General features: G+C 38.2%; 1 protein-coding gene across 4 annotated transcripts in view; it reads right to left on the bottom strand.

Moving 5' to 3' along the window:
• The window catches only part of RBL2 (RB transcriptional corepressor like 2), a 46,467-nt gene that overhangs the window by 15,037 nt on the left and 14,692 nt on the right, over positions 1–16,738 (bottom strand). For 2 of the 4 annotated variants that reach the window (XM_060398343.1, XM_012189779.4), the window contains exons 5-14: positions 14,716–14,844; positions 13,055–13,215; positions 12,902–12,966; positions 12,134–12,320; positions 7,632–7,798; positions 5,139–5,248; positions 4,096–4,199; positions 2,882–3,019; positions 1,614–1,778; positions 705–816 (exon numbers count right to left, since the gene is read on the bottom strand). In XM_060398343.1, the coding sequence (XP_060254326.1) occupies positions 705–816; positions 1,614–1,778; positions 2,882–3,019; positions 4,096–4,199; positions 5,139–5,248; positions 7,632–7,798; positions 12,134–12,320; positions 12,902–12,966; positions 13,055–13,215; positions 14,716–14,844 (1,338 nt within the window). The remainder of the gene's footprint in view (positions 1–704; positions 817–1,613; positions 1,779–2,881; positions 3,020–4,095; positions 4,200–5,138; positions 5,249–7,631; positions 7,799–12,133; positions 12,321–12,901; positions 12,967–13,054; positions 13,216–14,715; positions 14,845–16,738) is intronic. The other 2 variants (XM_060398344.1, XM_060398345.1) reach the window with 1 other exon arrangement.

The following is a 16,738-nucleotide window of genomic DNA, read 5'->3' as shown; positions in this document are numbered from 1 at the left end:
CACTTGGCAACTGTTATAAAGAGCTGTCTAAACTGTAACCAGGTGAATAGCAAAACTTCCCTTTGCTGCACCTCAGGGCCAGCAATGCTGTTATGTTAACCAGGGTAGGTGGCATTGCTCAACTGACAAGAGTCAAAGCTAAACATGCCCGGGAATTCCCTGTGATCTGTGGTTGGGACTTGGAGATTTCACCAATCCTTGGTTCAATCCTTGGTCAGGGAACTACAATCCCACAAGCAGCAAGGCATGGTCAAAAACTGAAAAATCTGAACACACTCAGGCCGTTCAGTCCTCTCAACTCACTGGCTCGTCTATATCTAATTACATCATAGACTCCATCTTTAAGAAACCTTTTTCTGTTTCTTCTGAATTTAAAAGTGATAGATATTCATCTTAAAAATTTCATAGAGATCACCTGGAATTCTATTACCCGACACTAATCATTTATGGTTTGGTTTTTCCATTTCAGCCCTTTTGTGTGTTTATAGGAAAAAATATACTTAAAAAATAGGAATCACATTAATATATAGCATTCTATCTATTTTAAAAGATACTTATCATACAATTTCCTGTGCTCTTTAACTGATCCATGTGACACTATAATGCATGGATTATTTTCTTCTATATATATCCTAATAACTTCACTTGTAGTTTTGGATGGAATTTAAATCCCCAAAATACTTCCCCTAGTATTTTAAACTTACTTCTTCCGAGCCCTCCAGTATCAGCACGAACTTCACTCACCCTTCTGGGAGTCAGAGGGGAGCCAGCAATACAGATTTCATCTGCTCTTTCCAGGTTCTGAGGTGGCATGACCTATTAAGAAATACCATTATTCAAAAAAGTTTTTTTTTTTAAAAAAACACCAAAAAATAATAATCTAAGGCAAAAGGAAATTATCTTGGCTCATCAGTTTTTCCACCTAAATAAAATCACCTATCTTTTTCACTTTCATACTGAGTTTAAAAAAAATTCTGGGACTTTCTTGGTGGTGCAGTGGATAGGAATCTGCCTGCCAATACAGGGGACATGAGTTCGATCCCTGGTCCAGGAAGATCCCACTTGCCCCTTAGCAATTACTGAAGCCTGTGCACCCTGGAGCCCATGCTCTGCAACAAGAGAAGTCACCCAACGAGAAGCCTGCACACTGCAACTAGAGAGCAGCCCCTACTTGCAGCAACCAGAGAAAGCCCAAGTGCAGCAATGAAGACCCAGCACAGCCAAAAAAAATAATAAGTAAATCTTTAAAAAAAATTCTGGCAGGTTTAAAAAATTCAAACCTAATAACTGGATACTAAATACAAATTAACCTTCATTACTCATTGGAGAATTAGACAATCAACCATTTTAAAGTATAGAAACTTGATTGGGAAATCAAGAGAGAACACTGAATTCTTACTCTGTCACTAAAACCTTGGGGCAGTCACTAATCATTTGACTCTTGTTTCCTCGTAGATACAGAGGTGACTGTACCGAATTACACCCAGCTGTTACCCTCCCACACTTATGAGCAAGATGCTAAGTTTAACTGTGGTCAGTGAAAGAGAATTATGAATAGGACAGATGTTGGTAGGCTTTTTGTCACAGAAAGATGTTAAGATCTTTTCACAAACCTCTTCGCATGTGGGAACTCTGTTTTCATTGTCTCTAATCCTGTCCCAGAGCGGAGACTCTGGTTTCCAAGCTAAATGATCCAAGATTTGTTCTTCAATCTGATTAAGGTGTTTTACCACCTCTCTACAAAGGCCATCTTCTGCTCTAATGAATACTTCTATCACCTGAAATGTTTCAAAATGTCTTGGTTTGTTTAGTAATAACTTTTAACCAGAAAATTATTCAAGTGGAAAAGCAAAATGGGCAAATATATTTCAATATTTCTTACATATTTATAGAAACAGAAGTCAACTAATGAAAAATTAAGGTTAAAGAATACTATTTTGAAACAGCTGCTCTTCATTTCATTACCTTATTTAAATTGCAGGTATGAGCCATCTAAAATCTTTTGTACAGTAATACATTTCAAAAACCTTTAAATTAAAAAACATGCTCTATCTACTGAGATTAAGATACATGACTCAAAATGTGATATTTAAAAACTGAAAAGTCTATGCCACTATAAAACTTAGTTTTGACTAGTATGAGAAGGCAATGGCACCCCACTCCAGTACTCTTGCCTGGAAAATTCCATGGACAGAGGAGCCTGGTAGGCTCCAGTCCGTGGGGTCGCTAAGAGTTGGGCACGACTGAGCGACTTCACTTTCACTTTTCACTTTCATGCATTGGAGAAGGAAATGGCAACCCACTCCAGTGTTCTTGTCTGGAGAATCCCAGGGACAGAGGAGCCTAGTGGGCTGCCGTCTATGGGGTCGCACAGAGTCGCACATGACTGAAGCAAATTAGCAGCAGCAGTGTATGAGAATTAAGATAAGTTTATATACTAAATCAATATCAAGTGGGAAACCAAAGCAGTGCTATAACTGTGTGCCCCTATATAACATGTGAAAAGTTCTTTTCTGAAAGACACTTTCATTTAATTTTCATAAAATTAAAAAGAAGGTTGCTATCATGATTAGCTAGTGATAATTTGCTACTTTTTATAAACTTTCTTACCTTATAAAAAGAAAGTATTCTAAAAGTATCAGATAAATGGAGGAATCATATGAAACTTTTATACAAAATAGGTCTATACATATTCAAATAATTTATATAGTTCTTAAGACTCTCCTTTCTCTTCTCTGCTCCCCATTTAGAGTGGAAATTATTAAATATGTAATTTAAAACAGAAGAAATGTACTTCCATTTTAAAATGGATTAGATGACTAACAACAAGATGTTACTCTCTTCTACAATTTCCTCATCAGTATCAGATTTTCAAAAATACCTTGTAAAAATGATAAAGTGGCACATCGAATATTTCAGTAATAAATGGAAAATTCCCAGGAGGCTTATAAGAAAAAGTGACGACCTCAAGGCAGCACGCCAAGAGTGATCTGTGGAATGCATCTTGTTCCAGAATGCCCTATAAAAAAACAAAGCTTCAACATCTAGGAACATTTTTATACTCTTCTGTATGTCTCAAAATTAAAAAAAGAAAAACTGTTCTAAAACAGCCTTTTAAATTTCACCAACCATATCCTATTTTTATTGAAGTTCAGTTGATTTACAATGTTACGTTAGTTTCAGGTGTACAGTGTAATAATTCAGTATTTTTGCAGATTATACTCTAGAAATAAGTTAATATAAGACAATGGCTACAATTTACTGTGCTATACAGAATATCCTTGTTGCTTATCTATTTCCTTCTCCAGGGATATAGCAGTTAGTACAGTTAATCCCATAGTCCTAATTTATCCTTTCCTACTTCCCTCTCCCCTTTGGTAACCAAAAGTTTGTTTTCTGCATCAGTGAGTCTGTTTCTCTTTTGCATATTTTTAAGATTACACATGTAAGTGACATTATTTCACTTAGTATTCTCTAGGTCCATCCACACATGCAAATGGCAGAATTTCATTCTGTTTTATCATTAACATTCCATTGTATACACAGCCATATTTTTATACAGAATAAAAGCACTGTAGATAGCTATAGAGAGTCAGAACCATTATTTGTCAATTTTACAGTTTTCATTAAAATGTTATTTAAAGTTAATTTATTTTTAAATTATCTTTATTGAGGTCATTAAAAGCAAGCATTACTTCCACAATCTAGAAAAATTACCTTAGTCAAAGATCAGTGGTTGAATATTTACATTAAATTCCTATATAGTCAATACTCAATTTATTCTATACAAGGCTTGAATTAAAACTCCATGTTATTTAAAAACCTCAGTTAAGGCTAAGTCTGAATGTGTTAACCTTGACTAAGGCGTCTTATTACCCACAGAGTCTCTAAGTGATAACACACAGCCTGCTGCGATGAGAAACACTAAGTGGGCAACCGGAGACGAGAGGCTCAGAACACAAGTTTCCTTAGATGACAATCTTATTCCCTCAAAGTTATATATTATTTTTTCAATAATGGCTGTTTTCTTGGTGGGTTGGGCTGAAAGGAAACTACATTTTATTGTGCTGCTCAGTACATTGGTTATTTACTCACAGATAAATCCATGTCTCCCAGTCTTTTTTGTTCCTGCTCAATAACAGATTCTAATACTTTATAGTAAAGCATCTCTGCAAAACGAAAATGTTTGCTGGCAATATCTGAATAAAAAAAAAAAGTCACATGCAAAGAACATAAGTATTGTGGAAAATGAGGGTCTATCCCATCCCCTACCCACAGAATACAATTTAAAAACCAACCCCAACACTTCATATATATGCATGTATTTCCCAGAGCTACTATTTCAACCATCCCTAAGATTCCTTAACATTTTCTTCATGGTAACACTGAAATTTTTCTAAAATTGGAAATAAAATTTGTACATAAAAACTGTAATAGCACTCCATCAAGATCACACTTTTTTCTTTTTTTAAATTCCAAATAGAGTAGCTCCACGCCAAGAGGTATGTAACTGGCTTGCTACTGCACTATTTGGTACTTATACTTCATGACATCAAACAACTCCAAAAACAAGCCTGGGCAGGTAACAGCTATGATGAATCACTATAGTTCTATATGTAATATCCAGTCTACAAATGAAAATTAAAGATTTTTTTAAGTGCCAGAAGTCCAACATAATAAAGATTATCAATCTAAAATTTCTCTCTTATTGAGAGATGCTAAAGCTGAAGCTCCAGTACTTTGGCCACGTCATGCGAAGAGTTGACTCATTGGAAAAGACTCTGATGCTGGGAGGGATTGGGGGCAGGAGGAGAAGGGGACGACAGAGGATGAGATGGCTGGATGGCACCACTGACTCGATGGATGTGAGTCTGAGTGAACTCCGGGAGCTGGTGATGGACAGGGAGGCTTGGCGTGCTGTGATTCATGGGGTCGCAAAGAGTCGGACACGACTGAGCGACTGAACTGAACTAAACTGAACTGAGAGTAGCCCAGAAATAGGTTGACAGAAAAGTTGGATATCCGTATTGTGGCCCTCAGACTAGAGTCAATTTCTGACTCGGTTTCCAAGAAAGAAATCCACATATTAATAGTTAAATTTCAAAAATGAGAACAATATGGTTAATATTAAGCCTTACCTTTAGCACAATTACTGCCATCCTCCTCTGACTGGAAATGCTGAGAATATATCTCATACATTTCTTTCAATCTGTTGGCAATAGCCTGGGTTGGATCTCTGGAACATGACCTAAAAAAAGAAGAAGAAATTATTTAAGGGTCTTGCCAAGTCACAAAGTGATAAACTGTTTACAACTCTGGAATTTCAGAGTAATTTTAACCTGTAAATATCAAATACTTTGAGCAGAAACTATACACATCCCAATTAATCCAGGCAATCCCATACTTCCTTATCAAAGCTGTTAGTATTACCATTTGAATGAAAAAATATTTATTCCATGGAGCAACTCTGACCAGTGCCCATTTGATGTACATGACTGGCCCCCACCTACTCTACACATCTGCAATCACTGTTGACAAACAAAATTGCCCTCAACTCTTTCCCCAGATAGCAGCACAACTCTTATTAAGGACTCCTGGAAGAAAACAGAATGAAGGGTTATATAATCTATACTACAACAAAGTCATATAAATCATTACTGGCATTCTACATTTTTTCCTCCAAAATGAAGTTTATTTCATTGATTTTTCTAGTTTTACTTGAAAGGCACTATATGTTCAATTCAGAATCATAATATAAATGATCACCATGTGGGCTTTTGTAATAACTATGTTTTTATCTTGATCATAAACATATATATTCATTGTAGAAATGCAGCAAGTTTAGAAAATTACAAAGGAAATGAAAATCAATTATAGTCCTGATACTAATGGCTACTGAATATCGTATGTAAGCAGAGTTTTATTTATGAATACACACAGAGGTTACAACAACAGGAATCTTTGGTTCTACCTAGTATCTACTGGCAATATTTAACCCCACTAATGGTATTCCAGTACTCAGGCCTGGAAAATCCCATGGACGGAGGAGCCTGGTGGGCTGCAGTCCATGGGGTCGCTCAGTCATGTCCGCCTGAGCAACTTCACTTTGACTTTTCACTTTCATGCACTGGAGAAGGAAATGGCAACCCACTCCAGTGTTCTTGCCTGGAGAATCCCGGGGACGAGGGAGCCTGGTGGGCTGCCGTCTATGGGGTCGCACAGAGTCAGACACGACTGAGGCGACTTAGCAGCAGCAGCAGCAATGGTAATTAAGATTAAAGAAGCTGTTACACCTAGTTAGAGATTGCAAGGAGATCTGGAAGACACAGAGGTTTACAGCCTTCCAAAATGTATTTATAAAATGCTTCTGAATTCTAGGTAAACAAGATTCCTCTAAGCAATATGACTTAGGAAGAGGTCATACAGAAAAAGCCTATTGGGTGTCAATCACAATTCAGTTTATGAATAAAGTAGACTTCATAAAAATGTACAGGAAGAAGTGGTCAGCCTTGATATTTAATATGTGTGGCTATGAGTGGGAAATTACTGTATGCTTATACAGGGCTTTCTTATACTATACTGCCAGAAATTAAATGGTCTCCCATAGGGTCTATGTTATTAAATCATAAATGTTCAGGAATAGAAGCAGTCTTGAAGGTAATTTTGTCAAATAAATTTGCTAAAAATTATGCACAGGTAATGAAATTCAGTCTATTGTGTTTTCCACTAAAGTTCCCTGATACTCTTACTAGTATCAGACAGATCAAAGGAATTAAAGGCAGCTGACTGCCTTTCCAGGATAAGGGTGTTTTATAGAACTTAGAAAAGTTACGGTGGTTTTACATTGGCTGTGAATCTAATCTTTTCAAATGTGACCCACCCTTCAGAAATTTGCTCAGATTCAGTCCTTATTCTGAAGTTCTTTGACAGATGCCCATCTTTACTGATCCCTCTTTCCTTGAAATCTTAAGGTAGAATAACTGATAATAGATAGGTTAGTGTTTTACTCTACAGTATCTAGTGTTATTAGTTACTGTCTCCTGAACTATTTGTAAGAAAATCTGAGAGCTATGAACTGAACGTTTGCAGTTGCTCCACTCCCACCTCAATTTCATGTATTGAAATCTAATCCCCAAGGGTAATGTATAGAGGTGGGGAATTTGGGAGGTGATTAGGTCATGAGGGGGGCGGTCCTCATGAATGGGATTAGAGCCCCTATAAAGAAAACCCAAGCGAGCTCCCTTCTTCCTTCTGCTACATGAGGACACAGCAAAAGCACAGCTGTCTACCAACCAGGAAGCAGTCCTCACCAGACGCTGACTGTTTGCATCTTGAGCCTGGACTTCCAGCCTTTAGAACTGTTAGAAATTAACTTCTGTTGCTTCTAAGCCACCAATACTCAGTCTACCATATTCTGTATAGCAGCCCAAATGGACTAAGATACTGAGCAAAAAGGATCATTTTCTATTCATACCTTTTCTGTCCTCTAAGGACTAACAACTGAACTGAGCGTAACATTGATATAGAATTATCAATGGGTGAATTAAGGCACAAATGGCAAAACATTAAAATAAAACACTGGAAGACAGTCAACAACCAAGTCTTAGAAGGCAAGAAGAGCTCAGACTAACCTGAGGGTCTGTTCCAGCTTCTCACTCGGTGCATTCCTGAGGCCGGTGAGCATGGTGTGAAGGCGACTCAAGCTGTGTGTAGCTGTAGAAACTGGAGTCACACAAGGGCTGCTGTCCTTAATGTACCTCACACCGGTAAGTGGTGTGGAGACTCTAAGTGCTTTAGACTAAAGGGGGGAAAGGAACAGTATTTCAGGTCAGAGAGACTGCCAGTCACTTCATAAATGGGAATTCAAGCCAATCAGACTTTATCTTTACATTACTGGTAAATATTAGTGATTCAAATGTCACCACTTTCTTGGAATTTAAATATAACACCACTAAGAGACATCACTATCCATGTGAAATTGTGTTAAAGGACAATCTATACTTTAGCCAACCAAGCAGTTTATCTCTTAAAAAATATTTATGGGAATTCCCTAGCAGTCCTGTGGTTAGGGCTCTGAACTTTCACTGCCAAAGGCAGTGGTTCAATGCCTGGTTGGGAACTAAGATCCCACAAGCCTCACCATGTGGCACAGATTAAAAAAAAAAAAGTTAATGTTTAAAATAAGGCATAGTTCCCTATTATTCCTCCTTTAAAACTTAACTTGAAAGCGAAAAGAAGCATGAAAATATTAAGGCTATCTCTGACAAACATAATTTCATAACTCCTATCTACTGTTATTTTTGTGATTATTCAAAGACTTACAAAGGAAAGCTGAGAATTAAATCTGGCCCAAATGAAATCCATGATTTCACAAAAGCCCCTCTGAATAATCAAATCTTGCTTCACAGAGAGGATAAAGCAAGCCTCCCTAGATGCAGAGCACAGCCTGATGCAGAAGAGCCTTCTGCAGTCTTCTTGCCCCTCCTTTAGTTTCTAGAATCTATCATAGGCGTCCCCCCTAAAGCAGACAGACCTTCAGAGAAATAAGTTCAAGTGAAATTCTTAAACACAAAAATGAAAAAGATACAACTTGATGCCAAAGAATTTAAGTATGAATACACAGTCTAATAAAATATCTTTTTCTGTATTTCCAACAAACTCGGAAAGGTTAAGATAGCTTAAGAATTTTTTAATACTCAAGACAGACTATGTTTCCCTATGTAGTAAATGTACTTATTCCAGAGATAGCTGTAAAAACACCCACCAAAAACTTTACCTGGCAACAGAACTGTTCGAGTTCCACGACATACAGAAAAACACAGAAATCCACTATACAGAAATAAATCTAATAAATTTCTCTGTGACTTAAGAATAGAGGAAAGACTTCCACTCTGCTTCAAAGGAATTAATTCTATAACTTTTTTAGGTCAATAAGATGATCTAGGTTGATTAACTACATTCAGAAGATTTCTCTCAGTACTTAACAGCTGTTTTTTCTGGCTTGGTTAGTTCTTAGTTGCTGCACTTGGGATCTTTGTTGCCATATGCAGGTTCTTTAGTTGCAGCACTGGGGTCAGACCTGGGCCCCCTGCATTGGGAGCACAGAGTCTTAACCCCTGGGCCACCAGCGGAGTCCCTGAGCAGCTCTCCTTGCAGCCACCGTCTTCCCTGTGTATGACCCGGAACCTTTCTGGAAGAAGTGACAGCAGCCAGCAGCATCTCACCACCGTGCCTACAGGCAGCAGTGCTTCCACAAAGGAAAAGAGGTAAGACGACCATAAACAACTTCCTGCCCACAGTCCTCAAGGTCGGCATGGGGCTTCTTGGTAGCCCCGTTTAAATTATTAGCTTAAAACTTCCTGTGCATTCTGATCAAGAAGAGTCTTTAACTCCTTAGACCTCTTTTATTGCCCGGCAACTCATACTACTAGGTAACCTCTCCTAATTCCATAACTTTAAAAGCCATCTGTATCCTAATGACTCTAGGTATAGGTGTGTGTGAAGTCCTTTCATATGGGCTTCACAGGTGGCGCTAGAGGTAAAGAACCCAATACAGGAGACATAAGAGATGCTGGTTTGATCCTTGGATCGGGAAGATCCCCTGGAGGAGGGCATGGCAACTCACTCCAGTCTTCTTGCCTGGACACAGGAGCCTGGCAAGCTCCAGTCCGTGGGGCTGCAGAGTCAGACACGACTGAGCACACATACACGGGTACTTGTATATATGGCCTTTACGTTTGCTGTGAACGCTAGTCTTACATCTCTCTCTTTAATAAGGATTTATTCATCTTTTTTTTTTTTTGGCCGCACTGGGTCACTGTTGCTGTGTGCAGGCTTTCTCTAGTTGCAGCAAGTGGGGGCTGCTCTTTGTTGTGATGCTCAGGCTTCTCATTCTGGTGGCTTCTCTTGTTGCGAGCACAGGCTCTAGGCATGCTGGCTCAGTAGTGGCAGCTCATGGGCTTAGTTGCTTAGTTCACAGCATGTGGAATCTTCGCAGGCCAGAGACTGAATCTGTGTCCCCTACATTGGCAGGTGGATTCTTAACCACTGGACCACCAGGGAAGCCCTAGTCTTGTATATCTCTTAACTGCCTACTCAGCTCCTCTACTAGAATGTCTAAGAGACATCTCACATTGAACATGCTCATAACTGTGACTCTTGATTTTCACCCCCCTAGACTCGGTCTTTCTCCCCTCAGTAACTGTCAATAGTAAATAACTATGTAATGCCTACAAGCACTGAACACAACACTCGTCACAGACCTCATGAAGCTTAGACTGTAATGCAAGGAGATAATAAATAATCCATCTATCCTTCCTTCCCCTCTTCCTCCTCCTGTCTTTATCTATCATCTTCAGATAAACAATTCTTCCTACCTACCTACCAACCATCAGACAGTGATTAATACTAACACTAATCACAGAGTAAGTGGGAAAGGAAGTCTTGAGGTATGGGAGGATGCTGGTGGTTGTTATTTTGTATAGTAGTCGGGCTATTAGAGATCTGGAGGAAGTGACCAAGTGAACCACATGAGTATCTTGAAGAAACACACCACAGGCCAAGGAAACAGCTTGCTCTGAGTTGGCAGTAGGCTTGGCATATCTGAAGAGGGAAAAAGGAGGTTAATGTGACATGAGTGGAAACGGTGAGGAAGAAGGTGGTGAGAGATGAATTCAGAGAGGGAGTAGGGCCAGATCACTGACAACCTTCCAGACATCTGCGAGGACATTAGCTTTTATACCATGCACCCAGCTGGAGTCCTCACTGTTTTCTTTCTTGCACACCCTAGATCCAAGCCATTCTGTGGATGCTGTCTCCATAACAGAGCCCAAATGCAACCATTTCTCTGATTCAAGACACCATGAATTATCACCAGAATCACTGCAATAGCTTCTTAATTCCTTATTCCCACCCCTGCCCCATCCCACCTCTTCACAAGCCCTTTTAAAAATGTAAACCAGATTCCATCAGTCACTGCTCTCTACAACACCTTCCTATCGGCTTTCCTCTCAAGCAGAGCAAAAGTGAACACCTTCCCATGGCTTTCACAGTCCTCTACGGTTGGCCTGTCCCCTTGGTCCACCCCGCTTCAGTTCTCACTCATTCAGTTTCTACCACACTGGTGTTCTCACTCACTGTTCCTCTGAAAAGCCAACCATGTCTGTACCTCACGGCTCTGTGCTTGCTGTTGTCTTGGTTTCAAATACATTCCCCAGCTGTTTCCATAACTTGCTTCCTCACCTTCTTCAGGTCCGCGTTAATACTACCTCCTTAGAGACGCCTTTTCCAACCACTCTATCTACACCCAGGAGCCCAAGGCCCACCCATTCTCTCTTCTCCTCAATACTTTGTTCTACTACTCCATTTTAGTTTTCTTCATTTATCATCATCTGATATACTATATATTTTCTTGTTTGGTTATCTCTTATCCATCTCCCCACATCAGAATATTAAACAGGATATTCATAGCTGTTTTGTTCACTGGTGTAGTCCCAGTGTCTAGGATACAACCCAGTATATAGAATATCTTGAGAATATCTGCTGAATGAAAAAAGCAAACCAGCCTTGAGTCTGGTCTTACAGGTGAGTTACCCCTTGGAATTAGCCACACTGCCTCTGGAAGTACCTGTCAGAAGTTGCTTATTTTCTATGAACACCACACAACAGAAGGGAAACTCTCAGTCTCCATCATCCTGCCTGAAATAACATATGATCCTGAAACTAAGTTTAAGAGAGTTTTCTTAAAGACTACAGATTCTCAGTTTCCCTAGTGTCTTAGATGAAGGTACTAATTCGGGTCAATCAACATTTTCGAGATGCCTACTATGTTCAGTATGTAACAGCTATATATCCCTGGCCCATCTTTTCAACACCAACAACCAGCATGAGGCATTTGTTGGCATTTATATTCAATTCTTTTTCGCAGGTCTAACCAAAACGTGTGAAAATCAATGTCAACAAAAGTTAAAATAATAAAGACAGAGATAAGCTTCTCAACTGCAATAGGTAGGATGTGAATTTTCTTTTTCGTACTGGAAGCCAGCAACGCACGCATGCGCACTCAACTGCCAGACTAAAGCAGGCCCTCGGCGCGCCTGCTCTCGCGCTGCCCCTCCGGCCCGGCTCGGCTCACCCTGTCGAAGTGCCGCTGCAGGATGCTCTTCATCTGCGCCCTCTCCGCAGTCTCTGTTCCTGAGCCAGCGTTCAGGCACCTTGCGAGGGTCCCAATCTCCTCTTCAGCATCCTCGCCCAGGAAAATCCGCTCATCCAGATTCCCAGCAGACAAAACATACTCCTCATAGGCTTTACTGATGGCTTTACTAGAGGGGGAAAAACAGGCAAAATGCACGCTCGCAGAGCTGCCATTTGAAGCTGTGTGCGGCTGCCTGTTCCACTGTTTTCATTTACTAAAAATTCTAATAGTCTGTGAAAGTTAGATTTAGTGGGGTCACCAAGATAAAAACTGAGGCGTATAGAAATGCAGGAGTGCTCCACTACACTCATGCCTTGTACAGGAAGTGTACTTTGCTGGCAGTATTCCAGGGTGGGTGCCCTGTACCAAGCTGCCAGCCGACTTCTCTCTCCCGGCTGCTCCAGGCACCTGTGAAGACCTCAGTGCTTCCACAGCACCATTCGCCACCTGGGTAGTTCCAAAAGGATTTCTTTCAAAAATCATGATCCCAAAATTTAACTGTCAGAGCTTTAAAGAACAGCCGCACAATTTTCAACTACTTCAAAACATGTGCTTCAAGTAAGAGTTGATACGATTTTTTACTGCATCCCTATATTCTGCCACAAAACATATTCTAAATTTCCAGGATACAAACAATAAAAACATTAAACTCTGACGTTTCCTGAGCACATAAAGTATGAAAACACTTTTTATAACAGAAGTACTCACAAACTCTCTCCAAAATTCCCAGGTTCTAAAAAACCAGTAAGATTTTCTTCTTTTCCCTTAAGGAGCTATGATGAAAAAAAAGATCCTTAAGTCATATTAAATCAAGTCTTTACCCAGAAAATATTTTCAAATCATTTCTTTCTACTTACAAACCTTTTTTTCATAAAGCTTCCTAATATAAGGTTTCCAGAAATGTTCCTTTATTCCTTTTGCTTCCAAAACTAAGCCGTCATGTAAGGAACACAGTTTCTCAATAACACAAGGTGGGTCGGAGGAAGGTTTAGAATCCTTAGCGTGAAAATCTTCAGATAGACCTATGATGGGTAAAAGAACAGAACAGAGATATCAGGTAGCATTCAACAAGCCTAACTGTAATAAATTAAGATATAAATAACACAGGGTCTAATCAGCACATGAGTTGTTAGCACATGCGTGTATAGGAAATAGTGTAAGGTGCTAATTTAACTGTTTAAATACACTTCAAAAATAGCAAATAGAAGTAAAGCTTTTATTATGACTCAAAAGATTTCAGTTATTCAGTTATCTGGAGAGAGTTAAAAAAGAAAAACTAAAAAAATATTTTTTATACTACTATAATATCTACAAAACAGAAAAATTAAATTTTGCAAAAAAAAGTGTTACATTCAAATAAAAAAGTCAAATAGAAAAGTTATTGTTCAAAGCATATACTCTTTATATACTTTGAGTTAATTACATTAGATGTTTTTATTATATTACTTTACAGCCCTTCTTGCCCTAGACTCAATGCAAGGCAAAAAAAACCCCACAAATAATAAATAAAAGAAGAGGGGAAAAATGAAGGGAACCAGCGATATAGAAACACAAAAGGGAGTTAGGAAGAAAATAAATGAAAGAACAGTATACAGAGAACACTAGACTTACCAAACCACAAGCAACTGAAGTAATTAACTCTACTAACTTTAAAAATCTACCCTGTGAGTCAGACAAGTTGAAATTCTAATCATAACCACTTCAAAACTGACAATCACTCAGAATCCTCCTGCTGCTGCTGCTGCTGCTGCTGCTGCTAAGTCGCTTCAGTCGTGTCCGACTCTGTGCGACCCCATAGACAGCAGCCCACCAGGCTCCTCCATCCCTGGGATTCTCCAGGCAAGAACACTGGAGTGGGTTGCCATTTCCTTCTCCAACTCAGAATGCTACCAAGGTATTATTCAAGCAGCAAGAGCATTACATACTAGTTCAATAAGTACCTTTTAAATATTTGCTTTATAAATCATAATTTGGCCTCTTACTGTATATCATTCATAGAAATTCTACACCTTAAAGCCTGCTAAATGCATTACCAAAATAACGATCCTTTCCACACACCTTTCAGAGTTGAAAATGCATTTTAATTATTTTAGAACCACAGGTATTCCTCTTCTGTAGAAAATACTTGAATGAATAAATCTTTCAACTAATCTTCTTTGACCTCCTCCTGTGTGTCAGGCATGAAACTTGCCATCGCACAAAACCACTGTCGGCTTGAATGTCATCATTGCTACTCCAAATTTCTAAATTCCTTCTTCTCATTGAGTATATATTTCAGAAACTTCTAAAGTTGTCATCTAACACTTTTAAAACGTTGTGATATTTGCGATTTCTCTTTCTAGAAATATTTTTACAGAGAGCTCAACTTCTAGTTCTAAGTACTCTGGGATAACTATGGTGATGAAGTGTGGGAAAGCGTTTATGTTCTCTGATGCTAGGAAACCTGTACTATGTATACAACCCCCAAGAGTAAACATGGTGTAGACATGTGAGTCATCTGAGTCCCTGATTTACAAACTTACCTTTAAAATTAGGGTTCACAAGTTCTTTACGATTGGAACATTGAAGGGCATTTCCATAAACTAAGTCCAAAGCACACAGCAGAAGATGATAAGAATTAACCAAATCATCACTAATCATGGGAAAATTACCTATAGGATTATAAAGAATTAGAGTCAAATTTGCATTAACTTTACAATATTATAAAAATAATCTCTTCCTTTAATTAAAATGACACTATAAAACAATATGCAAGGCTGACTCAAGAGCTGCAGAAAGTGTTTTGGCAAATTTACATTTTGAAATATTACTAATTTTTTAATAAATTTCTAAGAGTTTAAGAAAAACCAAAACTTCACTAAAAATGCCATTCACTTAACAGTTGTTAAATAAGCATTTATTAAATGCTTGTCCAAACTTACTTTCACTGGTTTTTCTTTTGAAAACCCTGAATACAACTTCATAAATTATCTCAAGCTGTAAGAAATTGTTGTATATGAAAATACTTTTCTGTCAAGAAAATTGGTATAAATATTTATTTGGGAAAAGCTCAAAAATTATTAATATAATTATTTTTTAGCATATATGTACTTTAAAAAGACCAGAAACTATAATCAGACTCCTAACAGTAATAGTTCAATGCTTTTTGATGTAGTAATACAAGCTCATACAAACTAATGCAACAGGATCACAATAAAAGATATTTCAGTTCTAGAGCAAATATCCTGGGAATAACTGTTGATGCTTGGTAACAGAGAAAAAACTAAACCAAAACCTAAACCCATAGAAACATATAACTTTTGTAGTTCTAGTTTATCTCTAACATTGGAAACAGGTTTTTACAGGCAGTTAAAAGAGTTATTCTTACAAATTAAAACATAGTTGTAGATATTTTGTATCTTTAAGCATATCCCTCCTTCCATTAAACACTGCTTATATATGCTTCATATTGACTTTACATTCTCATAGTAACAGATGAATTCAATCTAAATAGCTAACATACATCTGAGGAATTATTTCTAAACTTCGACGTTTTCACACTAAATACAAACACACACTCATACTACTTTGTTTCAGGCTTTTTTCCTTCTTTCCTCTAAAGAAAGTTACCACTTACCTCAGCATATCAGGATAAGCAATTCATTTTTTTTAATAGGTGAAACATTTCAACAAATCAATTTAAATGAATTAAAGAGAAAAAAATATTTTTCTGTTGCCAAAAACACAAATGATAATTAATAGGTTAAATTCTGCATTGATATAACCAAACTAACTTGCTTGGTTTGACTATAAAGATGCTTAATATTAAAATATACTCAATTCCTCAAATGTAAAACAGGAAGTGGTACCTACCAGTTTCAAATTAAAAAGCCCATCACACTGACAAGCCTAAACTTGTCACTGGTGTGTGCTTGCCACAGAAGGAAAAAACCTGCAGCAGTAACTTCTTACAAGAAACTTAAATGCCCCTAAAGATCAGAATCTAAATTCCAGGACTCTCCTAACATGACAGAGTCTACCTTTCCAATCCTGACTTTAGAAATAAACCCCACTTTGTGAAACATTTTATCTTTCAGTCAACATAGATAATCTGACTAAAGACTTGGAATATCATGTAAAACAGGAAGTGGTGCCTAACGGTCTTCAGGCCACAAAGCCCTTCATGACAACAAGCCCAAACTTGTCACTGGTATGTACTTGCCTTTGGAAGTCAACAAAGATAACAGGCAAATGTTGGCTTATTTATCAGGAATGAGATCATCTGGGATGCCCACTGTTGCACACAAAGTCATGAAAAAGATGCCCATAAAAGAATACACCTCCCCCCCCAAATAATGAAATCAAGAACTGAAGAAAACCAACTGCTCTACTCTTCTGGAAAAGATTGTAGTGAAGCATAAATGATCACAGCACTGGACTGTGAGTAGACAAAGGCTCTTCAGACCAAATAATTACAGACAGAATTAATAACAGTAAGATAAAATTAAAAACTCAGATAACTGTAGAGACAAAAATATGCCACTCCAGTTGCTCAACTGAGACCAA

The sequence above is a fragment of the Ovis aries genome, chromosome 14 (genome assembly GCF_016772045.2).
Source record: "Ovis aries strain OAR_USU_Benz2616 breed Rambouillet chromosome 14, ARS-UI_Ramb_v3.0, whole genome shotgun sequence".
NCBI lineage: Eukaryota > Metazoa > Chordata > Mammalia > Artiodactyla > Bovidae > Ovis > Ovis aries.
The sequence above is the reverse complement of the archived record's forward strand: the minus strand, read 5'-3'. Positions and strand labels throughout refer to the sequence as shown.